At 42.6% G+C, this 25,493-nt stretch overlaps 2 protein-coding genes and 1 long non-coding RNA gene across 4 annotated transcripts; 2 read left to right on the top strand and 1 right to left on the bottom strand.

Annotated features, from left to right (window-relative positions):
• Positions 1-1,472: 1,472 nt before the first annotated feature.
• Positions 1,473-16,593, top strand: LOC113016417 (ras-related protein Rap-2a-like). 2 transcript variants are annotated; one of them, XM_026159234.1, is made up of 3 exons: positions 1,473-2,243; positions 10,259-10,318; positions 15,319-16,593. In XM_026159234.1, the coding sequence occupies exons 1-3, from the start codon at positions 1,930-1,932 to the stop codon at positions 15,554-15,556; spliced, it is 612 nt and encodes a 203-aa protein (XP_026015019.1). In that variant the 5' UTR covers positions 1,473-1,929; the 3' UTR covers positions 15,557-16,593. The 2 variants fall into 2 exon arrangements, with proteins under 2 accessions (XP_026015019.1, XP_026015020.1); XM_026159235.1 differs by lacking the exon at positions 10,259-10,318 and having other exon boundaries at positions 1,476-2,243.
• On the bottom strand, positions 8,968-15,386 carry LOC113016418 (uncharacterized). The gene is made up of 2 exons (XR_003271241.1): positions 14,494-15,386; positions 8,968-9,554 (listed from the first exon to the last, which is right to left on the bottom strand). It is a non-coding gene; the product is annotated as an uncharacterized LOC113016418 (long non-coding RNA).
• A 686-nt stretch (positions 16,594-17,279) lies between the features above and the next one.
• On the top strand, positions 17,280-25,109 carry mrpl39 (mitochondrial ribosomal protein L39). Its single transcript, XM_026159799.1, has 10 exons — positions 17,280-17,467; positions 18,142-18,348; positions 18,454-18,593; positions 18,783-18,882; positions 19,120-19,187; positions 20,572-20,684; positions 20,804-20,869; positions 21,326-21,479; positions 21,884-21,931; positions 24,960-25,109. Exons 1-10 carry the CDS (start codon positions 17,431-17,433, stop codon positions 25,032-25,034), a joined length of 1,008 nt encoding a protein of 335 aa, XP_026015584.1. The 5' UTR covers positions 17,280-17,430; the 3' UTR covers positions 25,035-25,109.
• The last annotated feature ends 384 nt before the right edge of the window (positions 25,110-25,493 follow it).

Genomic DNA, 25,493 nt, shown 5'->3' with positions numbered 1-25,493 from the left:
ATTCATTACGATGAGCTGCAGTCCTCGTTGAACAAATGACACGAACACAGCCTCCCTTCTCTAGTGCTCTTGATATTTACACTACAACTAGAACAAAGTAATCACAGAGGGTATAGCTAACACAAACTATATTAAATAAAAAACACAGGTTATTGCAGAAACATGGTGACAAAGATTAACTGTAAAGAAAGTAAAAAGAATCATCATAAAAATGCCCCCAAAATTTGTTTGAATTTCAGCCTCTGTCCAGATTATTTGTTCCTGTCTTGCACCACGTCTTTACACAGTTATTACACCCATTGATATCTGATGCTTGGTTGACAGTCCAGCAGCAGGTTGTTTTTTTCTTTTAGCAAATCCAAAACACAAGCTAATATACAGACATGGGCTACTATGGCTCCAGAGACTGGCAGGCCAAAGTGCTTTCCTGCAATACAAGACAAAAAAAGAGCCTCCACGCCCTGCACCACTCATATTTCCCTGGGCACACTTAACCATGAGTGGTTAAACCATTAATTCTGAGTGTATTATATCTGATACATGAGTTTTTGAGATTTCTTAGTTTTCCAATAAAAACCTAAATTAATAACGATACATTTTAAGCAATAAATGTAAATAAAAAATGCCAGATGTACCAAGTATGAGACAAATTAAAACTTATATAAATGCAAATTAATATTTTTAATTACTTTTTTGTTAAAAGGTTCAGCAGAATCTACATTTCTTTAGAAAATTGATTTTTCTGGCATGGTTCAGAAACCTTTAAAGGATTAAATGTGTAGGAAAATTGTTTAAGTGCTCAATCACAGTGCATTATGCAGAACCTTCACATTTGTGCTTAGCACTGTCCCCTTCTGGTTGATCTGGTCTTCTAAGATGCCGTTTAAATGGAAACCCTTTAAAAGACTTACTATGTGTTTATACAGTGGTTCTGCTGGAGGTTTATTCCTATTAAGAGGGAGTTTTTCTTTCCCACTGTTGCCAAGTGTCTGCTGACAGGGGGTCATCTGATTGTTGGGTTTTCTCTCTGTTATTCCCTTTACCTTATGATATAAAGCATCATGAGGCGAATGTTGTTGTGATTTGGTGCCATAGAAATAAAAATAAACTGAAATTGCAGAGTGGAAATTTGACATGTTCACCTTTTTAACAAATTATTTAGTTCACCTGAGGCTTCAGTTAACATCCCTCAGAAGAGCTCAGAGTCAAGCATCATATGTTGACACTGTCTTGAGAAATTATGTGCTGCAAACCAAGTCCAAGCCTCTGGCTTTGTCTTGTGCCTCTCATTGGCTGCTGACAGCATTCCTTACAGATTAGCTTATATTTCCGTTTAAAACGAGGTCAAAAACAATTATGTCACAGCAGCCTCTCTTATTTCTTTTCCATCACATCTGTGCTCTGCTCCCTGTTGCCATGTGGCACTAATCTCCCTCCATATCTTCCAGGAAATAGTAGCATCCAGTGGATGAAGCACACCAGAGGCGTGGATTCCCAGCACTGTTGTCTTCTATAAGCCAAAGAGTGCTCTTCGCCTTTAACTCCACTGTACCCCACTGTGCAGGGGAAATGTAGTGTTAGCCTTTTATTTTGTCGGCACATAAAAAGATGCGCCGTCTAGTTGTTTCTAATAATAGCCGATCTTATTTTAACTGCACCGACGCCTTATTGCATTATGGATGCCTCCGGAATGGTGTCCCTTCAAGATAGCGTGGGAATATTTCAGTAGAAGGCAGTGTGGCTGTGCATCTCAGGGCTAAATGCTCCAGCATCATTCGGCCGCCTATAACTGCAAGAGCATCTCGTTTACCGGAGGCTGTGTCATGCCTGTAGCGTGAGTCTGGGCTGCTGTGCACGGGCATGCGTTTCTTTGATCCGCTGCTGATCACTTTATTCTCTGCATGCCGGATTTAACTCCGCGGGAGCGCTATGCGGGAGTATAAGGTGGTGGTGCTCGGCAGCGGCGGGGTGGGGAAGTCCGCGCTGACGGTCCAGTTTGTCACCGGGACATTTATAGAAAAGTACGACCCGACCATTGAAGATTTCTACAGGAAGGAGATCGAGGTGGATTCCTCTCCGTCGGTGCTGGAGATCCTCGACACGGCCGGCACCGAGCAGTTCGCCTCAATGAGAGACCTTTACATCAGAAACGGCCAGGGCTTCATCCTGGTCTACAGCCTGGTCAACCAGCAAAGTTTTCAGGACATCAAACCCATGAGAGATCAGATCATCAGGGTGAAAAGGTGAGAGGCTTTCCAGTTTGCTGTAATTCATTGTAATTCTAAATAAATGCTCTGATGCCACAGACAAAAGGCAGCAAAAAAACCCGTCTTAGGGGCCTTAAATAGCCATATTGGGGCAATAAGGACCCCGGAAGTTGTCTGTGTCGGTGAAGGAATGTTAAGGATATGATAATAAATATTTACACCTTGATTCAAATAAATAAAACAGTCACATTTAACAGTAAACATGCTTGGAGTACCCCATGGAGCCCCTCCAGGGCCTCTATAAATGTAATGAACCCCCCACACACGTACAAATCAGTGTTTTGTTTTGTTGTTGTTGTTTTTTTTTTTCATTTTAAACTGAGGCTGAGAAACATCACAAAACTGCCATCCTCTCCATGTCTTCTCTCCTCTTCCTCTTCCTCTCTCACCCCCACGCTCTCCTCCAGTCCTTCGTGAGAAGCTGCATCCCGCTCATATGTTCTTCATAAGAGCCCAGCTGCGGCTCACCTGTCACACATCAACCCGCTGAACTCTCCCAGGGTTTGATATTCTCTGCGTCTCTCACACATGACTAACTCTGCACGGCTTTGATCAGCTCAGTCCATTACTCAACACATCCCCTGAGCTCATCTCACAGCCTGGGAGTGAGAGAGAGTGGGAGAAAGGCTGTGGTCTATCCTTTTCGGTAGTGACACATTGGAATTTCTTTTTTTTTTTTGGCTCAGAGTCTTGTGTAAATGTGTGAGCCTGTGACTCCAGGGTGCAACTGGAGTGAAACGTATTTTTCTTTGTTTTATTCCCAACAAAAGCGCATCATTATGACTTCTTCAATAGAAAAACGTTTTATAGCTGTTGTTGTTTTGATGCCAGCAGCTGACAGACGAGCGATTGATGCTACTTTTCATGGATGTTCAGTGAAGATGGGGGAGTGTTAGGTGTGGTTACGTTAGGGCAACAAAAATCCCCACTAACAGTGCCCCACTTTAAATCAGCGAAGAAGACATGCAGACGGAAACCAAAGTGAGATAGGAGCTCTGACTCATGCAGTGGTCTTACATGAGCATCATCATTGGGGGGAAGGGGGGGGGGGGTGTATGCACTTCATTATCATCATAAAGAGAAAAGAAAAAAATCCTTTCATTACACTTAATATCGCCCCCTTCTCTGCTTGTTGAACATGAGTGTTGTGACTTTTATAATTTCACCAGTAGAGTATTGCTGCGGCGCTTTCCATCTGCCTCCCAGAAGTGAACTCGGTGCTTCTCTTGTGGTGTGGACGTCACAGGCCGAGTGGAAGCTCGAGAGCGTCACAGCTGACGATGCACAGTGATGGCGAATGCGTGGGGGTGGGGCGGGGGGACTCCTTTATATTAATTTAATAGTAATGATGGATAAAAAAGTGCCCCAGCACCCAAAGCGGCTGCCCACACTGCAGCAGCCATCGCCGTCCTCAAGTGTATACCTATAAATATTTCATGCTTGTATTTCACACTGCTCTGGCTTTGAAGTGGGCCTTGTTACTGTATGTGCAAAGCCGCAGATAAGTAAAACACCCTTAAGTAGACTTGAAAACATAATATTGTTGTTGAGTTTTGTGCAGAGACATTATTACACAAAAATTAAGTGTTTGCATGTTCTCCCTGTGCCTCGCTGTACCTGGCTTCCTCTCACACTCTTAATGACATGCATGATTGTAAATAGCTGCTTAAAATTGGTCTTAGGTGTGAATGCTGTGTGAACTTGAATGGTCAGTGAGGCTAGAAACGGTGGTCAGTCACAGTCTGTGACAAAAGTAGAAGTACTAGCAAGATCTACTCGGTTGTTTACTTGATCTCGTTAAGGTGTCCGTCACAATCGGCTCCTGCTCTCCATTAGCTGTCTTTAGAAAAACAGCCTCCCTCCTCCCAAACTTGTTGCTGAGCCAGCAGCAGTAACAACGAGCCTCACACAGAGATATAGTATGTGCCCACTCACCAGAACTTAATGGGATTGTGTTGGGTTGAAAGCCAAGAAGACATCGGGCCTCCATTAGGCAGTCATATAAACCAGAATGCTTATGCAAGGCTTTCCATGTGCCAAGCATGGACAAGAAGTGAGATATGCTGTTTGGTTAAGGAGGCGTGAATCCATAGTCTCATAGTCCACTCGTTGTATGACAGATCAACTACCCAACCTAAAGAAAACCCGAATGTAATGTCATAGTTAACAGTTTACTAAAATTAATGGACAACACAGGGTAACCATTAAAAAATATCTCACTAAACTAAAAAGTGGCTAATAGCTAAAATTGTGAGCTAATATTATGACCTCTGTTGCAGAATTTCTTGCCAAAATTCTGCTTAAGCAGCTAAAACTGTTAGCCTAATATTCTGAAATAGTTAGCTAAAAGTATAATCAAAAAAACTTGTAAATTCTGTTAAGTGAAACGTGATTAGCTAAAAGTGTGGCTAGCTAGAGGTTGAAATACTAACATTTAGAATATAGTACTACGCAAAAGTCTTAAGCCACCCCTCATTTCTCTATATTTTGGTAGAAAATGGGAAATAGGTGCAGCGATTTATTGAAACGTGCTAATATACATGGAAGTATAGTATATTAGGCAAAAACCGAGTCTTTACAGTTCTTCAGGAATAGTTCTCCAGGCTTCTTGAAGGACATTCAAAGCTCTTTCTTTGGAAGTTGGCTGCATTTTGCTCTATTCTTTTCTGTGTCCAGACAATATCTCTAACACCACTGGCTGAGTGCAGAGCAAACCATGACAAAGCCCCCTGTGTTTTACAAATAGCTGTACACGCTCAATTTTGTATCTCTCTCTTGATATTCACTGTATATGTTGACACTGATTTGAATGCAAACTTTTCGAGTTTTCAAACTGCCACTGATTTTCATTCCAGTTCTTGTGTAATTTGGATTAGGTTAATTGGTAACTCTAAATTGTCCATAGGTGTGAATGTGAGTGCGAATGGTTGTCTGTCTCTATGTGTTCGACCTGGGACAGACTGGTGACCCATCCAGGGTGTACCCTGCCTCTCGCCCTAAGACAGCTGGGATAGGCTCCAGCCCCCCACGACCCTGACAAGAATAAGCGGAAAAGGATAAATCAGCATTTTCTCCACGTTTCCCCTCCGTAAGAATGGCTTCTAAACATACATCCTCCCACCGAAACCATTTCTGATCAGGCGTCAGTGGAGATTTTTTTTTAGGCTGCTACTTCTTTTGTTCTCCACTTGTCCAGTTTCTTCACAATTTTTAAGGGCACACTGAACACCATACTGAAATATGCCAACCATTTTCAGTTAATAGCTCTTTGGGAATCACCTTATTGGTATAAAAATGTTATTTTCTGTCTTTCCACCTGTGTTATCTTTAGCATTTTTTGTAGATTCCACTAAAGAAATGAAGAAAAATTATGTGCCTTTTTAATGCATGAATGATTCATAGGTCAATGTGAAGTGGCTTAACAAAAGCAGTCAGGTACACGAATGGACTGAAAACTAGTGAAAAAGCTACCATAGCTCAAAGAAAATATAGAAAGACTGGAGAAATATTGCTTCTTTTAAAATATTATAAGAACGTCTGGCTGCTGGAAACAACCTATGGTAAAATGTCAAAAGTATTCAAATAAGAGGGATGGCTTAACAGTCGAAACTGTTAGCTTAACACATCAAAATAGCTAGCTGAAATCATGAGCTAGAAGTTCAAATTATATCTTAAAGTGTGAATTACACTTTTAAAGCTTTGCTAAAAGTATACAGTCTAAATAGTTTGTTTGCTAAACACAATGCAGAAAGTGGTCACTAAACATGATGAATTGCTAAGTGTAAGGTTAGCTAAAAAAGGGGGAACAGAAATGCTAATAGTTAGGGGTAAACAGCTAATTTAGTTTTTGAACCACACTATAAATGATAAAATCTGTTTAAATGTGTTCAGATGAGCACATTTGAAGTTGACATGTGGTCACCATCTGACACGACTTTGGCGCCACATATACATCAACATTACAGTGTTGACTTAAAGAAGAGGTGAAGAGAAGCAGGAAATACATTAAATACAAAGACACTTGATGTATAGCAGCTTTTCTTCACATATGTGAACAATTTTCTGTGCGTATTTAGGTTAACAAACACCACGGCAGATAAGCTTTACCCCCCTGAACGCTCCAGCACGGTCTTAGTCTAACCACATAAACCCCCGTTTAAGTCGCTATCTGTGATAACAACATCTGGGCGTAGCCCTCCTCGCAATCTAATGATCTCCTCGCTTGCATGTTAAGGTTTATAGTTTAATCGGCACAGGAGGAGGAAGCACGTTCAAAGTGTTGGAGCTGCGTTTTCACGCTGCACTGATGCTGTGTCTAATAGCAGGAGGTGAGCAGCACGCACCACTGAGTGGGAATAGGGTGGAGAGACCAAAACTACGTTTCCCAGGGGGCACTTTGGTGTAGGTACAAAGCCACTTTTTTTCCTTAGGCTTTTAGCATCGCCCATAAGTGAGGAGAGAAATGTTTAAGTAGCCAGCTCTCTGAGGATAGCCACCAGTAAAGTGCTTGGTCTTATAGACTTAACATATTTGCTGCACTATGCTTGCTTAAGTGTTTCCATCATGTGCCACCATTTATCTCATTCAGGGGATCTGAAAACACATGGTTCTACCTTGATCCAGTCAAGGTAGAACCATGGAATGGGAATGACCAGCCACTTTAAAGGCTGGTCATTCCCAGCCTTTAAAGTGAAGCCCAGTTTGCCCAGAGGTGAGTGTAGTACAATAAAAAAAAGCAAACATCATCAGGAAAGTCTAAAGTGAACACCATTTGTGCAGCAAATTACAATTCCTTGCTTGTGAATCATCTCGCATTCATTCCGGTTTATCTTTTAATCCCTCAGGGTTACAAAAGATTCTTTGCCTTGATGTGTATCTGGACCTTCCTATATTTAGATGAATATCACTTGAGCCACAGCTATGAACCCGGTAAACAGTGATGTCATTCTACTTCCTAAGGGAATGTTTACAGAGTGAAAAAAACAAAGTCTGCAAGGCATATGCATTTCAGTGTCACTGAAGGAAAACATCATGTGATGACGCGATCTCTTGGGATAGCACCCAGTGATACGGGGCTTCCCGTGGAGCCAGCTGGTATCCAGGCCGAAGCTCCCTGTCGTGTGTGCCAATCTTTGTTCATTAAGCTTGTGATTGGTCAATATTATTCAGGCTGTAAATATAAACCAGAAACCTGCTACCAAAAACTTCTAGTTCCTCACCTACAGCTCCTGCAAGTCTCTGTTTATAGATACTAACTGCAGCATAGTCCAACTTGCATTGGCACTCAACTGGATAATAGAATTGGATGGATGGATGGATGGATTATATCAGTTTGCATTCTTATGTTGCAGTTATTGAAGTGTTTTAAATCATTCTAATGTTGCACATATTGATGCCAGCTTCCCAAGTGGGAAAAACAGTCAGAGCTTTGTAGCATTGATGGGTTTAATGCAGCCATTCAAGATGTATTAAATTGACTTGTACAAATAGCATGAGCACAGCTAATGTTAAAGGCACCCTGTAGTGTTATTAGACCACTAGGAGTGCTATTGAACAGGGCTGTGAATAAGAGGAGGCCTGTTTTGTTTGCTTTTTGTGCCTTTTGTAATACACATATCAGGTGACAGGTCATGCTAACTCCTATAGCGTGCTATAATTGATTCCTTACTATGCAGAGAAAGCTGGGATTACATTCACAATTACAAAAATACATTCAAGCAAGTGCAAGCAAGTTTGTGGAAGGTGCCATGTTGCCCTGTCATGTTAAATGGACATTGCCATTCTGCCTCATATCCTGAACTGAAGTCAGAGCTTTAACACATGAAAACATGCTTAAATATGCTTATTTAATTATTTATATATTGTTGCAATTACTTTAGCCATGCGACAGCTGACCACGAGCTGGCTAAGCAACAGCAGCTGGTTCTAAGCTAACATCATGCCAGGTAATGTTAGGCTCAAGTCTCTTAAAAATCAGACATTCTCTCTGATAAGCATTATAGTCGTACACACCATATACATTGTATGAAAGTTTATTTGTTATTTATTTATTATCCAACAGTGTTCGATCCAATTCAAAGAAGTTTCACTAAGTAGGTAGGTCACAGGTAACAGTGACAAAACAGCAGCTAACAGGGGCTAACAGCAGCTAAAAGAGCTTTACTGCAGCAATAATGCTTACTGGCAGAAAAGTCCCTCAACAACTCAACCTCGATATAGCTGTCATGGGACAGAAGTGAGCTTTACCAATTCATCAACTCCTTTCTGAATAATTGCACAAAGTTTCACAGCCTCCTCTAGAGTAAATAGACACGGAAACCCAGCATATTGTTAAGGTAAATAGCATAAAGACAGCCTCAGGTGTGCACTTGGGAGGGGTAAGAAACCAAAACTGAGCTGAAGTCTTAAAACTACCATGACCTGGATGACCGAGAACCTGCAAAGAGTCTTTATTGCATTATATATAAAACTGCCAATTAAATGAACTTCTTACTAATCACAGGTCCACTCAGAAACATTTCAGCCCACTGCCCCATGTTTGTGGAGGAACATCGAGGTCTTTGGGGACTTATTTTTGGATCAGCCTCATGTGACCAAAAGAGGAAGTGCAGATCAGTCTTTTCCATTTGGCTTCTTTTTAGCTGCTTGACTGAGATACTGCTTTCAGGCTCAACACTCACAATGAAGGAAGAAACTGGAATATTTTTAATAATAGGTTTATTAACAGCCTTTCCTGCAGTAGCTTATCTCTCTCTTTGGGAGTCTTGTTGTCATTTAGGTGCCCAGAACAGCAGGTATAATAGCACAAAGCAGCACTGGCCACGTGAACTCACATCCTTTTTTAATGTCTTTCTATCTGAACAGAGAAGAAGATTGTCAGGGGAGCTTTGTTGCACCATTAAAGGTGGAAATGAAGCTTGGGGTTTCATCTTTAAAATAACACCTTCTCCATCTGCTGTGCAGACCCCTCTCTTTGCCTGTGTATCACAGGAATGTTTGCGGTTTTTCCTCCATGATACCGAGGCATTAGATACCAAAGCTTTGTTCTCCAGCAGTAACACACCCTTTGGGAGTTCACATAGTGTGGGCACTATAGGCTGTGTGATTTCTCTATCCAGTTCTACATGTAGATACGTGGCTGGCTGTCACACAGCGCTGCTCCTGCTACAACTGGTAATTAACAGCAGATCCAGAGAGCAAAGAGATGGCTGCAGGGTTGGAGGGCTTCGTGTAGGCGATGTCTGACTGTTCTTTTGTAATTTGTATGAGTGTTTTTTGCTGTGGGCCCTGTAAAAAAACAAAACAAACGAAAACAAAAGGTAAGTGAGGTCACTGAAGCTATTTAGCACAGCAGGTAGCCTTAACAAGTCTGTTGTACCCCGAGGCTAAATGGAAAATGTGGAGGCCATCTTTTTTATGTGAGGAATAAACGCTGATTCTCTGTGTGGGTGGGTGGGTGTGTTTTGTGTTTGCCTCTTTGCCAGCAGCTGAAATAACAGCCTGCAGAGGTGAATGGCATTAAGTCGTTTGTGTCTAACTTTTATTTCAGGCTTATACGTGCATCATAGGGATGCTGCAATATTTTAGACATCAATACAGACTTTAAAAAAAAATAAATCGGTATAGTTTTTTAAGCTATCTTAAGCCACTTTATATTTCTAGCATTGTTTCTCACGCTCTGTTTATAAATCTAAAATCTGCACATTTATACAACTGTATAGTTCAGCCAACCAATCCCAACACGTTCCAACTGTGCAGATAATCCCCATACTAGGTAGTGTCCAAGTGCTGTAAAAGGAACGAGTCAGAAGCGTTTGTTAGTTTCTCCTGATTTATATTTATACAGCCGGGAAAATAACACTTCAGGAAGAACATAACACTGGTAAACATACCGTTAAGGCTCCAATAGTCATGAGGACATTCTGTATCATGATAACTGGAATAACTGTCACAGATCCATGCATCCGTGTTCTTCTGCTTATCCAATACAGGGTCGTGGTGGTGGTGGGGGGCTGGACCCTATCAATGCCATCGGGGTACTACCTGGACAGGTCTGTCTCTGGGCTATCACATGGAGGCCAGTTAACCACACTGTGCATGTCTTTGGACTGTTGGAGGAAGCCACAGTACATGGAGAGGACCCTCGCAGAACATGCAAAAAGTCCCGGACTGGATTCAAACACTTCATGCTCCAAGACGACAGTGCTTAGAGCATGAAGGGTGCCATTCCTCAAAGAGGGTCATAAAAACTGATAGTACGCAGATCATCAGAGATATAGACGGACTTTCACTTTTTAGCTCAAAGTGCTGCTGTGTGTAAACACAAGGCATTATACAAAACAATCCTCACTGATGCTCTCGACATATTAAACCTTAAACTAGTGCAAAGTTATGCATCCAAGTAAACATAATAAGATACATTTCAATTAAAATAACTAAAAATATGTACAGAATAAAAAAATAAATAAGAAATTCCTCTTTTGAAATAAAAAAGAACAGTTGCCTTTAACTGGGAAACTGGTCTTTTATACTTATATGGGGGTTTTGGGTCATTACAGTGAACTGAAAAAGGCTAAAGGACGGGTTTTTATAGCTGCTTTCAAAAGATTTCAAAATAAAATTTCAAAATAAAAGCACAAAATATGTATTTTAAAAACAGTATTTAACCTTTTTCCTCCCGTAAAAACGACATTTGACGACCTCAGCCGTACCCGTAATGTCGTTTTTTGTGACCTCACTATATATCAGTATATAACCTCAGTAAGCCGATCACTGGGGATGGGTATTGTTTAGGTTTTATCCGATACCGGTGCCAAACCGGTACTTTTGAAACGGTGCCGGTGCTTAAACGGTGCTCAAACCGGTGCGTAAAGAATGGAGAACACAAAATTGGTCCAAAAACCTCTCATGTTCAGCTGTTTTTTTGTAAAAAAAAATAACAATGTTAGCAGCTATGTGGCATATATGGTATCACTCTTGGCTGGAAGCAGTGCTTAAACAATGGAAAAAACACAAACTTTGTCCAAAAACCTCTCATGTTTAACTGTTTTCCACTTTTTCTTTGGTCATTTTAGCCTTTTTGGCCAGGGTGAAGGGAGTATCTGCCATCAAACAAGAAGACAGCCGCATGTAACTATGATGGTGTTTGCTAGTTCACCTTACATGCATTAATGTAATAACGTGGTTAGCCTATTCAACGTAAATTACACACAAACAACATTAAGCTACTCACGTAGAGAAGAACGGCTGCTGCTGCCATCATCATCCATCATCATTTCTGCTACACTGGCAGGGCTAGGGGCCAGGACTCTACTCTTCGGGTTTTTGGGGGATGTTGCTAACTCCGGGTCCGATAACAGGCACCACACCCTCAGTAGATGTGCTCGGTGTGAGGTCTCGCAGCAAGCTATCAAATACTGCGCATTTCTCGGCTTTTAAAAAAAACGCTATGCATCGCCAGGTGTTTCATCGGATTTGAGGAGTTACCTCCTTTGACAGTATCACAGTATCAGCTTAAAGCACTTGTTGCAGGCTGCTGAGTTTGCATATTTTGCTGTGAAGTGCAGCCAGACTTTTGACCGCTTCGCCTTGGGCATTTTTAATCTGTAGCTCTGCTCTAAAAGAACGTACGTACCTGGACCCGCCTACTATCCTTGAAACGTAAAATGATTGGCTAGAATCTAAAGTGTATCACAGCTCAGGAAAAAAGAGCACCGAAATAAAGCACCGAAATGTGCGCTGCTTTTCGGTCTGGTTACTACCGTTTATGTCAGAACCGGTACCCATCCCTACCGATCACCCTCACTAACGTCTGACACGCACCCAATCATTTTGTTCTGTAAGCAGCCAGAATGACAACGTTCAGAAAAGAGAAATTAGGTTTATACCCTAGCAGTCGTCAAAGAGAGTTGTTCTACCTGTTATTAATCATCCAAATCCTAATCTAAAGGATTTAGTAGAACTTGTAGATTAAATTAAGTCAGGTCTTCCCCAAAGGTAGAAGGACCCATGACCGAGTTACACTGCATCACGTGGAAACAGAGATATTCATTGTTTTATGTCATATCAATCAACTAAAAAAGCAAATGAACACTTCAATAAAGCGAGCACAGTTAGCACATAGCTATAGTGAAGAGTCATGCTTGAGATAAAGACATTAAGCTTCTCACTCCAACACCTCCTGAGATATTAGTCAATAAGGAGTGATAGCGGCCTATAGATCCCTGTGGGACAACTTTTCTCCACGGTGCGCTGAGCTGCTCCCCCCTCATCTGATGAGGAGGGGCTTGTAGTTCGATGCTGCAATAAACAGTCGCCGTGCAAACTCCCCGCCCCACCCCGGAGAATCTGGCTCTCCCTGTGTCTTTGTAGATATATATAGAGTTTCTCCTGCAAGGCTGTCAGATTGTGTTTGTCTCCACGGTACTCTCCTTGTTCACACTTCACACCCTTTAGATTCCAGCTTTCCAAACACACGGGCCATGCGAGATGGTTGTCCTGCTGAGGTCAGCTGTTGTTTTGCATGTGTGTGCGTGCGTGCGTTTGTGTTGTACAGTGTGGCTGTTGTTAGGGAAAATGTCAGGCTGCAGGGAAGGAAGTCTTCGGCTGTGTGGAATGAGTTTCGTCTGTCTGACAGTTTGAAGCGTCTTCATAGGCAATTAAGACAAAAGAAATGCTCTTTGGAGAAGCTTCTGAGATCCAAAACGAGGTGCAGATACAGGTCGAGCTCAGAACCCTTTGCTGAATGACACTCGAGCAGGTCCATAAGTGTCCTCCGCCCTGCTGCCTGCATTCATTTCCTGCAGCTCTCTGGCCCCTGTAAGCTCGCTGAAACGTTTGCCAGCTCTTTTCCACGCCTCAGCTCTTCTCCCAGCTGAGCAGCGTGGCAGCGGGCCACCAATTTGTAGATAAGAGCCTATTTCTCAATAGTGCCAGCAGATCAATAAGGCAGGCTGGGAAAGCACTTAGGAATGACTGATGGCCAAGGCTATTAGGTAGTCTATGCTATTACCTGTTGTGAGAATATACACCCACTTTAATTGATATTGTGTAGTTATTTAATCGCGGGAAACATGAAGGGCATCTAACTGAAATGCAATATCTTTTGCTTGAATAAAGTGGGGTCCCGCTTCATGTAAGTATAATATAAGTGTCTGTTTGTGAAGTAGCAACTAGTGTGCTAACAGTTTGCCACCTTTGGAAAACTGCGATAAGTCACTGTATTTAAAAGATGGTCACATTGACATTGACATCAACTCTAGCAAGCTGCGTCCATACACTGTGGAAAATGGAGTAGAGACATGTTGTGCAATAACGGGATGATTGCATTCAGAAAAACAGCACAGAGGTCTGGTTCAGTGAAGCGGCAGTGCACCTAGGAATCGTCAAGTGGCCATTTGAGGAACTGCAACCAATAATTATTACGAGCCAATTAGCAAATGCTCTGTAGACCCTGCTATTACTGAGTTGGACTCCCTTTTTCCCAAAGATTCTCTGTGGTACAGAATAAACGAGGTACTAAAGGGCCCAAAGTGTGCCAAGACCACCAGAAGACCACCCAGTGTGGCCTTCTGCTGCTGTAACCCATGCTCTTCTGCATAGCTTGGTTGCAGTGACTGGTTATTTGAGTCACTGTTGCTGTCACTGTCCTATCAATTCAAAGCAATCTGGCCATTTTCTTCCGACCTCTGACATCAACAAAACATTTTCGCCCAGAAAACTGCTGATATTTTCTCTTTTTTCAGACCATCCTGTAGTAAAATCCCAGCAGATCAGCAGTTTCTGGAATACTCAGACCAGATGGTCTGTCACCACCAGTCTCATTTAAATCACCTTTTTTTGCCATCCTGATGCTCGGGTAGTCTTGACGAAGTCTGCGTGCCTAAATGCGTCAAGTTTCTGCCATGCAATTGTCTGTGTAGACATTTGCATTAAAAAGCAGCTAATAGGTAAAATGGCCAGTGAGTGTAGTTGCTTTTTAGAGATCCAGCAACAGTTACACAGCAAAATGAGCGTTTGTTGGCAGTTCTGCTTCATGCTGATGAATATTAGTCCAGTTCATTCTCCTTTGAGCTCTCCTTCGGCCTCTTCACAGGCCATTTCACAAAATATGAAATATTGATCATAGACCCACTGTCTGTCTGTCCCCACTGAATGAAGGCAGTGCTGTTTTGAAGAAGTGTGTGTGTGTGATTTGAGCAAAGTGCACTTTTAAGGAGTTACTTACCAAATTACAGATGTCAGCCTCTTCTCAAAGCCAGAAGTAATGTACACGGCTCTTTATAAATTCATGCTAAGCCTTGGAGTTTTTACAGCAGTAACAAGCATCAAATATAGCCAAAGATGAATATGAAGTAGAAAATAGTTGTTTCCAGTGCCCCAGTGTTCATGTCTCTCCCATGTGAGAGCAGCACATTAGCTTTATTCAATTATTCAATAACTTATTCCATTACTCTCCCCAGCCTGGTTTCCTCGTATCGATGGCTCAGAGGGGAAGAGGACTGGGCTTGTCAGCCCCACGCGTTGGGGGAGAAAGCTTTTGATCCTTAAGACGTGCTCAGTGCACGATGGAAATGGTGCAAGTGCAAAGTGCAGAGCTAACGATTTTTAAACAAGAATTGGAATCCATTAAAATATGCAGCTTGCGCACCATGCAAACACATATGTAATGTATTCAGCAATAAATGGACCATCAGTTGGGTTTTTTCATGATGGCGGTTTTCTGATAGAACCTCCTGTTGGTACCGGATGCCCGCTGAGCGGCAGGAGTCTCCTGGGAAGCTCAAGCTGAGTGTAGCTGGGTTTATTCCTCTCCTCTCTATTGTGCATTGTTTCAAACCCCTTATTGTTTCAGCATTGAGCAAATACAGTATGTAGGCCAACAATGCACACACACTCACACACACAAAAGCAGCCACATTTATGGCTCTTTCCCTCTCTTTCTTCGTCCCGTAGGAATTAAGAAGTTCCTGTAGTCGGTACCAAAAGACACCCAGCGGGGTGGCGAAGGCAGCGCAATTCCACTGATGTCACTTTCTCTCTTAATTTGCAGGTACCAGCAGGTACCGGTGGTTCTGGTGGGCAACAAGGTGGACCTGGAGGATGAGAGGGAGGTGTCCCCCAGCGAGGGCCAGGCGCTGGCTGAGGATTGGGGCTGCCCCTTCATGGAGACGTCGGCCAAGAGCAAGACCATGGTGGATGAGCTTTTCGCGGAGATCGTCAGGCAGATGGACTTCTGCCCTCTGCCGGACCGGAGAGAGGCCTGCTGCCCCGCCTGTAGCATACAGTAGCTGAATGTCGGAGGGGAGGTGGAGCAGGAGTGATTGGTGGATGGATTGGAGAGGAGTAGAAATTAGAGTCCAAATGTATTCATGTTAGACAAACTTGAAGATTGGAGAGGGGGCAGGGTTAAAGGAAGCAAACCCCCACTTTTGGTGTCACTATTCTTAGCTGCTTCCTAGAGGATTCTGGGAAATGTAGGAAGTTGCAGAGAAAGCAGGTTAAGGGGAATTCAGTTTTGACATTCACTACTTCTCCAACACAGAGGGGATTTTTTTCCCCTCTTAAAATAAAACAAAAAACAAAAACACACGACCTTCCTGCTACTATCACGGTTTTTGCTGATTATTCCAGAGTGAATTCCCGGGGTTTTCCCAAAGGCAGCGCGGTGCCAAAAACCATCTTAAAAGCCATCAACAAAGAGGACCACAGTGCTAAATGCTTTTGGGAAAGCAGCCATAGGTCCATGGGAGGACGGCTCGGCGTGCTCAGCAGTTCTATCTGTCCTGTTTTTCTTCTGCTTGTTGTTCTATTTTGCACTTTTTTGGTTTTTTTGCCAGTGCAACGGCCATTCACCGAGTACCCGGAGAGATAAGTTAACACCACTGTGAAGGAGTCGTTACTGGAAGGTGCATTTGGAAGCAGGGCCCACCTTAACAATAAATGAATGACAGGATGAACGAATGTGTTTGAAACAAACAAACAAACAAACAAACAAAAAAGGCCGCACCTTTAGGGGGGGATTCATGTCCCATTCATGTCACAGATAATAACTGTGGATGACGTGAGCACGAAGTTGTACTGTCACACTCTCAAGTGAGTACAATCAATCGCACCCAAAGAGACGGTAATCAATCAGTCAGTCAGTCGATAAAATGTACCAACACTCTGCAGACACCTTACAGATGATACAAATGCCTTGTTACAATGTACGAAGTGAACATCAGTGTCAGTGTGTAGCTCATCTATCTTTAGTCACATCGGATATGTTAGTGGTTCAATGTCAGAAACACTTATTTTCAACAAAATAATAAATCTTTATGCACAACTGTGTCGTGTGTGTTTTTTGTTGGATCGTGGTTTTTTGTGTGTCATCAAAAAATGCCTTTGTTTTTTTTTTTCCCCTCCCCAGTCTTTGAAGTTACCGCTCTCCTTTCATGTTAACCTCCAGAGGTCATAAGATTTGCACTCATTGAGAAAACATAGCCGCCTTTCAGCTTTGCTCTTTAGCAGTAATCTGGCACTGCCTTGGCCTGCGTCGAGATGATTTATGATGTTTTGGTCCTGCGTCTGCGTTCCCCTGGCTGGTCGTCCTTGTGCTACTGCCCCTGCCGGTTGCCATTAGTGCCAACGCTTACTGCAGATTCTGGTCCTGAAAAATCCAGCGGGCATTTGTCAAATTTGGAGTGCCATTAGAGTCCATTAAGAGGATGAAACTAAGGGGGCATGTGAGACTCCAGATTCAGGATCATAACTTTGGATTCCCTCCAATCAGAATAAGAGGAAAAGTCTTTCAGCACTTAGAAAGGTATGGAAGCTGAAGTGATGCTGAAATACATCTTAGACACCATATGTTAGGAACAGTGCCTGTAAAAATATCACAGTAAACGATATATTTTCTTGACTGGCTTAATACAAAATTACACTAGCTTCTTTGAAACTACTGCCAGCAGCGACACCTGCTGTCGTAAGCTAAAACCGCGTGTCGTTTTACACGTGGAACTTTAGCTTCCGAAAACATCAGTTCCTCTACGGACCTAAATATGCGCTGCACACGAGTCAGGCATGGCGTCCTTCAACCATAGACGTTTGTAAAAGACATTTATCTGTTTGCGGTAAAAAAAAAAATAAAAAAATTTGCGTGGCTGTAGGAACAGTCGTGAAAATGGCGAGCAGGACCGTATGTCGAGTTTTCCAGCGACGTGAGTACCAGTTGTTATCCGTGTAGCACTAGCATATGTAGCTGGTCAGGCTTGTGACAGCTGTAAGCTGCAGTAATGCTCCTTTAAAGCTGGATTTAATTGTCATAGAAATAAGTAATACAATAAAATATGATATTTTTTACGGTTTTATATTGTAAAGAGAAAGTACTGGAAACAGGAGGGTCACCGCAAGAAATGTTAGAGCAGCTTTGGGATGTGTTGGAACAGGTTAAGTACATAGTAGTTTTTCCGGTGAAAGGAGGTCCAGCTCAGTGACAGCAGGTGTACCTAATAAAGCGCCTTGTATGTGCGCGGGTGTATAACGGTACAAATTTCTAAAACTCTGTTTTGGAGTCACGGTTGGGTACAGCAGACGAATAATAATGATGATGATGAAAAAAGTCTACTTCTTAGCTTTTGTTTCCTTAAATAATTGTACAATAAATATTTGTATAAAGGTCTAAAGCAGGAGTCGGCAATCTTCGACATCGAAAGAGCCTCTGAAATAAAATATAAATTACAACATATAGATAACATAGATAATTCACTTCAATTAACCATTAACGGCAGACCTGCTACCTGTACGTTGTGTGTTCAACTTCCTCACATTACAGGATCGTTTACACTCTGGTTTCCTTTAAGTTCTTCTTTCCATCCATCCTGCCCATCCACAGGCTTTGCATCCGCTGTGGCAGCTCAGCGTCCATCTCTGGCTGAGGTACGCAGTCAGCGTAACGCCGTCTTCTCCAGAGAGCAGGCCAGGCAGAGAGCTCTGTACCCCCGCATCGAGAAGATCGAGGTGTCCATGCAGGGCCCCGGGCTGGACGGTGCGCTGCTCGTCATGAACAAAGGAATGTCCACCCCGCTGAGCTGCGCCAGACGTGAGTGAAAAGAACAAACCGATTATAAATTCTCCACCGTAAGCTTCAGTTGCACGTGTTAATAACGTGTTGTTACACTCCAAACAAACGCTCTGTCACTCTCAGATCTGACGGAGCATCATGTGACAAACTCAGCTCTGGCTCTTGTGGACGGAGAACCATGGCCTCTCCACCAGCCCCTCACCCACTCCTGCTCACTCACTCTGCTCACGTTTAAAGACAACGACCCCACACTGGTCAACGAGGTACTTTAACAGACAAACGTTCTCTCATAAATTCAGCTTGCTGCTGAAGGATCACACCTTTTATTTGAGAAAAGAAAATATTGTTGACAACAGAACATCAGAGCTGCAAGTCCAGTAAAGACGTGGAAGCCAGTTTGTAGAATAAGTGAATACTTGAGTGTTAGTCCTGTCCTCTTGTCTTGTGCTCAGGCGTACTGGCGTTCCTGCGCTGCCCTGCTGGGTCAGGTGCTGGAGACCGCCTTCAAGGATGATTATACTGTGGAGCTGCTCAGCACACGGGAAGTGCCAGGTAGAAAACCACTGTTTACCCTGACCCCGAGTATGTGTCTTCAGAAGTTTGACCTCGAGTGTTTTGATGTTTGACCTGGTCTTTGTTGACTGATGTTAAATAATTAAAAAAACAAGGTAGTGTTTAGTTAATGATGTATGTGACAAAATTGATATTTGATATTTAAGCATTTTTTTAAGTGAAAATGTTGCTTTGACATTTCTGCTTCTGCTGTGCTGACTTTGTATTTCCCTGCAGTCCTCTCTGGGGCCTTCTGCTGTGACGTGGTGCTCGACCCCCAGCTCGACTCATGGACTCCCTCTGAGGTGCGTGTATGGTCCAATGCTCTATTACGCCACTGCACTCGCTGCCGACATCATTTCTGTTTACCTAGATGGTGAATATTCATCTGTTTTACTGCAGTGGCAGCTACTCATGGCCTCTTGAATACAACTCAGGGCTCGCAAAATTTCAAAATCCCTGGCAGGCTCTCTTCAGTTTTTGGTAGCCCAAAATAAATTTAAGTAGCCCGGAAAAAAAAAAAGAGAACAATTTTCTGATTGATGTTTTGTTTCCTTTACAATATTATAGTTTAATGCATAATATTGTAAAGGAAACAACTTCAGATCCTGAATCTCAAATTTCCACTGAAGTCCCGGGTAAGAGGTAAGTGGAACCAAGATCTACAACATTTGCTTTTTGAAGTTTGCAAAGATGGCTAAATTTTGCTAATGGTAGTTCACTCTGTGCAACATAGTTTGCTGTTCTAAACAGCTTTTTCAGGACTTCTTGTTGTGCTTTGTTTATTTTTAGTATGTTTTTGCAATTGGTGTTTGTTCTGGGAAAGATATTGCAGACTGGGCAATAATGCATTTCTTGCATTTCTCATGGGTTCTGATGGGTCTTTCTTAAAATTACTGGTCCCAGTAACAAAGGCGCTTGTCGACGCAGATATCGAGGGAAACTCACGACACACCCGGCAGAACATTATGTTATTTAGTTCGTCATATTCCAGCCACAGAAATTCTTTTGTCCATGAAACCAAAAAAAGCTGCGCTTTCTTTTTGCCTCATAGTCTGATTTGTTTTGTGGTAAGCTTTTCTTTGGCTGCCCCTTCTTCATCCTGACCTGTCTTATTTGGCTCTGCAGAACTAAAATACCTGCATAAATCCATGTTTTTATACACACACACACATCACGGTCAGTGATTCTCTGTGCAGTCAGCCTGTATCACATGTTCAAGTTTGCGAGAGATTTCACTTGTCATGTTTGAATAGTGAGCTAATGAGTGATAAGACGATGTCAGAGGAATTGGTGCGCAATTAATCTGTGACTCACCAATACTGCCGCTCTCTATACGCACAGTGAAAGTGAAAGCAAAAAACAAGCGCAAATTCAAACATGTGACATTGAGACATTGACAGTGGCTCTTCAATGCTAATTACATACTTACCCAGCTACATTTGCGAAAGAATGCAAAAGCATTGACATATATTTTTCCTTTCTATGATAGCCCGACGGGCAGGGCTGAGTTAGATTTTGGTAGCCCGACTGGAAAAAGCCCTGTGACTCTAGAAAAACCTACAACTGTTCAGGCAGGTTGTAGTTTTTACTGTAAGAAGTAGTGACATCCGGCTAATGTTAAGTTTCTCTTTAATGAGATTTTCCATTCAAAAATCAGCTGATGTTTTACTGTCTGTTTCTTTTCAGGAGTCATTACGTTCTTTGACCAGAGGAGCCCAGCAGCTCATCCACCAAGACCTGGCCTGGGAGCCTCTGGAAGTGGCGCCCTCTGTGGCACTGGAGGCTTTCTCACACAGCAGGTAGACTGGCATCTGAGTACTGCTCAGCTGTGTAGACAGCTGACACTTCCACGTACCTCCTTTCACGACTCATTTAGGTTTAAATGCTTTATTTGTTGTATTTTCTCCTACTCTGGCAGGTGTAAGCAGGAAGAAGTGGAACAGAAAGCATCTCAAAATCCCAAAGGCACAGTGATGCTCTACAGGTGACACTGCATTTAAAGTACAAAAAGAGAGACCTGGCCAAGAGAGCAGCACACAACGCAACCAATGCATGCTCAAATAAACGAACAGATACAACTGACGCACAGTTCAAGAAAGAAAACACAACATCCAGATATCGGCATATCTCATATGCAGTAACATATCAAGAGCTGGACCACCTTTAAGAGCAGTCACTTAAACTAAGAGAACTATTTGGCACTGAAGTTGGTATTAAACTCAAGACAGGTATCCTAACTTTAGTTAGAGTTTATGAATTTGCGTCTCCTTTGACTTTGCAGGCTGTGCTTCTGCATTTAGCAAATATGTGTAACAGTATTTGGACACTGAGCAAACACCAGTAGACTGAAACTTTCCTTATTGCACTGCATGACGGGCAGAGTAGAATCTTTCATTATTCCTGCACTTACCTGAACTCAACCATGTACCCGTTTTGGTAGATGTGGCGACCATGTACTCCTGAGTGGGGGCCCCCTGGTGGCCAGAACAGGCCTGTGCTCCCAGTATGAGGTGACGGCCCTCCACAGCCTGGGACAGGGATCCTGGGGCCTCCATCGTCGAGCACAGGGCCTCTCCCTGCCTCTGCAGCTTCAGGTGAGAAAGTGTGTTTAGTATAAGCTGTATATATAGGAACCAGTTATCCATTTTTTTAATTGCATAATTTCTTCCAGTATCTTCGCACATACTAAGGACACTGGCAGGTTGAGAGACATATGATTGTAAACTTCATACATGTTTTAGTGCTTTGATTGTTAGGACTGTAAAAGTGATGTAAAGCAGTCCAGCCCACATTAAATAAAGGCTTTATTGTCCATGTTTTTCTGTTTTAATATCCTTAAAAGCGTTGCAGCAGTGGAACAAAAGCTAATCAAATGGCACTTGATTGTCCATCTGTTACAACAGTTTTTCATGCACAATTGCCAAGAATTGTGTGATGTATAAAAAGCACTTTATTGTGTCTACATGTGCCTCCAAGTCACGTTTTCCTCTCTCTGCAGGCTCACCACACAGTCTGGAGGAAACTGAGGCAACGGGCAGAGAAACTGGTAAGAACAGCAAATGTGCTTCAATCTAATAAAAATATGTTTGAGAAAAGAACAGCAAATGTCTCCGTTTTTTAGCTCTGAAGAACTGAAACCAGCCCAGAGAGAACTCTTAATGTCTGGACGGTGTTGAGTATTTGTCCAGTAGCCAGAGGTTAGGATTTAGCACTCTGTTTTTATTACCGTGCATTATTATGTTGGCAAAAACCGAGACAGGAAGTATCGCGGGCTGTAATCTCAAGGAAAAGGCAGGTCTCATCCTCCTCATGAAGGACAAAGGCTGCTTTCTGAAGTCGACATCAAAAACACAAACGCCGAGTGAAGATCCGAGGGAAAAATATTTTTAAATCTCTGCATGTTCAAGGCTCTACTTCTAGACGCCTGGATTGATGCGAAAGGTGAATCCGCTCCGTCTGCATAACCGAGCTTGACTCGAGCGCTGAAAGATAGACGCATCAATTCTGCAAATTCAAACTAGGTTATGAGTTAATTTTGGATGGAGCCATCTAGGCGAAATAGATTTCGCTGCAGCCTTTCTGGCATCCTCGGTGCATCACTGATTGTGTAAAAAAAAAAAAAAAAAAAGATGTACTCATTAATAGACGCACTTAATTTGGCAACTGATGATATACTGTGCTCCATGGCCTACATTTTATACACAGAGATGGGATACTCGGGGAATTGAAAATGGCACTTTTAAGAACAAAAGTCTGAAGACCTGAGTTGGATTGATATTAAAATTGTGAAATATTTGGATCATATATTTATGGAGTTTTTAAGAGCGCAGGATTAGCATGCTGACCTCCTCCAGGAGAGGCTGCACATCAGTTTTATAGTCTTGGAGGTCACTGTTATATATTATCAGCCAACCTTCTAATGCATGCCGTGTTTGTCGTGCACACGAGGTGTACGAAGGGCAGCCGCTCTGTCCCGTTTGTCCCGTGTTATCAGAACGTCGCTACCGCTAATCAGTGGAAGAGCTATAAAGTGAAAGAGGCCTAGAAGATCTCTGAAGGACAGCTATGTTGCACCATAAGAAAGCATATGCAGGCAGACATGCCAAATGCACCTCTTCTCCTTCTCTTCTGCAGCCTGCAGAGGCAAACAGACGTCATTTTAAGACCACATGAGTGTTTTTCATTCCTTTTAAGCAGCCCGAGGCTGGCTGTTCTTGTCATGCTCAGCTCTTTGAAATAAAGCTGTCTTTCCTTAATGTGGAGGGAAAAACTGCTGAGAAAAAACCTTCACTATTAAACAGTTAAACAATGGCTGGATTCACTGCAATGCTTCAAATCCAGGTTCGTGTGTTTTTATTTCAGCCTGTGCCTTTAAGTGTGATTATTAATGATCAATTATTATGAATCTGGCAGGTTAAAGGAATAGATAGCAGTAACTCTGTTAGCATCGTCACCATTCTGGTGCCTGACATCATATTGTGAAGTGTAGATCGGTCTTTACGGTGAAAGTCACCATGTTCGTGACTCGTGTTCACTGTTCAGCTGTTTTAAGTCAAAGCAGCATTTCATCAGATGATGTCAGACTACCAAAACAATTTTCTAAATTACAACATTTACCGTGACGATCGATCGCAGTTTAAATTGCAGCGTTTGAGGGTTACAGATGTTGTGTTTGCTCAACATGGCAGTATGTCTTTAAAAATGACCCGCAGCGTCCTTTGGCTTTAGGTGATTCTTCTGCACCGTTTTGCAAATCATAATGCTGGTATGAAGTGGGGGGCTTGGAATTGCAACAGCTCTCTCTCTCTGATAGACATGCAGCTGGTAAAAGAAATATTGAACACGTCACCAATTTTCTAAGTAAATATATTTCTAGGGTGCTGTTGAGATGAAATCCTCACCAGATGTCAGCAACAACCCGCCCAATCCACACATGCAAAGAAATCAAAGATAGATGGTGATGACAGCTTTTGGCCCGTTCTTCCACACAAACAGGCTTACATGGGTTCCTTCTTTAGCTTAAGTTCTTTCTGTAGATCATCAGCTGGATTCGGGTCCGATGATTGGCTTTATTTTCTTTCTCTGAGAGTTTCCTTGGCTGTGTTTGGGAGCATGTTCTCCCTGAAATGTCCACCCTCGTTTCATCTTCGTCATCCTGGTAGATGGAAGCAGATTTTAATTTGTCCGTTCATTCTTGCTCTAATTATATGAAGGAAGTGCCATATGCTGAAAAACAGCCCTGCACCATGATGTCCCCACCTTCAAACTTCACTGTTGGCGTGGTGCTTTTGGGGTGACATGCAGCGCCTTTGGACCTCTATGGTTTGATTTCTTTGTGTGTGTGGATTGGATAAGTTGCTGCCAACAGCCAGTGAGAATTTCATGTTAATAGCAGCTTTAGAAATATATTTACTTAGAAAATAGATGACATGTTCAATACTAAAACCCGCCGTACATCTAGACAACAGAGAGAGAAACTTCAGTTATCTAAATGGACTTGTTAAGGTTCATTCGCTGGGATTACACGAAGGTTTTTCTTTTAAAATGCACACTTTTTGGTTATTTATGTGTTGCATCCCTGCTTCTAGCTCTTTGTCTTCTGCCTCAGAAGGCTCATGAAGCCTCTGAATCTTGCACTGATGTCAAATTGTCTGGCCTTTTTGACAGGCGTAATTTGTTACATCATTAAGTTGAAAGATTAGTGTTATTTGGTTCACCCCCAGTATGTGCCAGCCTACGGACTCTCCAGGAACAGGTTTATAAAAACAGCGAGACGTGGGTGGATGCGTTTTGTGAGCCGGCTGCAGGCAGTAGGGAGGCATGTCCCCTGTCTGCCTCCAGCTGGCCAAAACACCACCGCCCACGCTGCAAAAAGATTCTTCCAAATTTCCCCCCACGGTGGGCATCATGCCCCCACAACCCACTACCACCACTACGGAAGCTTTCTTTTTAAAAATATATGCAAAAAGATATTTTAGCTTATTTCTGATGAAAGTAGGATGGAGAGGGGATGTAACGGTCTGGGAATGTTAGTTTCTCTTCTCTCTGTTTTCACGTTTTTGTTTTCTACACAGGTGGATGTGCCGGGTCCTGAAGTAGCAGCTCCACCATCTCCTCCCAACTCACCTCAACTTCCAGCCAGCCACTAACCACCTCTGTAACCTTCCACGTAAACACTTTAACTGATTAGATCATTTGTTCAATAAATGTATAAAAACATGTGAGAAATCTCTTGCATTTATTTATTTTCTTATTTAATATTGCTGCAAATTGAAACGAACGGCAGTATTGTTGCGCAAAACGCAGTAGCCTTTGTATTCGGTGTGATTAACAGTCGTGATTGTGGGTGGGTGCGTTTGTTCTTGTATCAGCAGTTTTCCTTAAAAACAAAAGCTGTGTGCGTGCATGCGTACATGTGTAAATTGGCCAGAGGTCAGGCAACAGTGCATCTGTTGCGTCTATCACTTGGCAAACAGGTGGCTCTCAATCCTCTGAGTGCATTTGGCATGTGTGAGCAAGCCTGAGGATTTGAGTCATGAGGCAGCATCGTTTCCCTTTTTTTTTTCTCCTTCTTGATTCCTGGCAAATTGACACATTCGACAACAACA

The sequence above is a fragment of the Astatotilapia calliptera genome, chromosome 23, assembly GCF_900246225.1.
Source record: "Astatotilapia calliptera chromosome 23, fAstCal1.2, whole genome shotgun sequence".
NCBI lineage: Eukaryota > Metazoa > Chordata > Actinopteri > Cichliformes > Cichlidae > Astatotilapia > Astatotilapia calliptera.
Note: the sequence above shows the minus strand (reverse complement) of the source record. Positions and strands in the feature narration are given on the sequence as shown.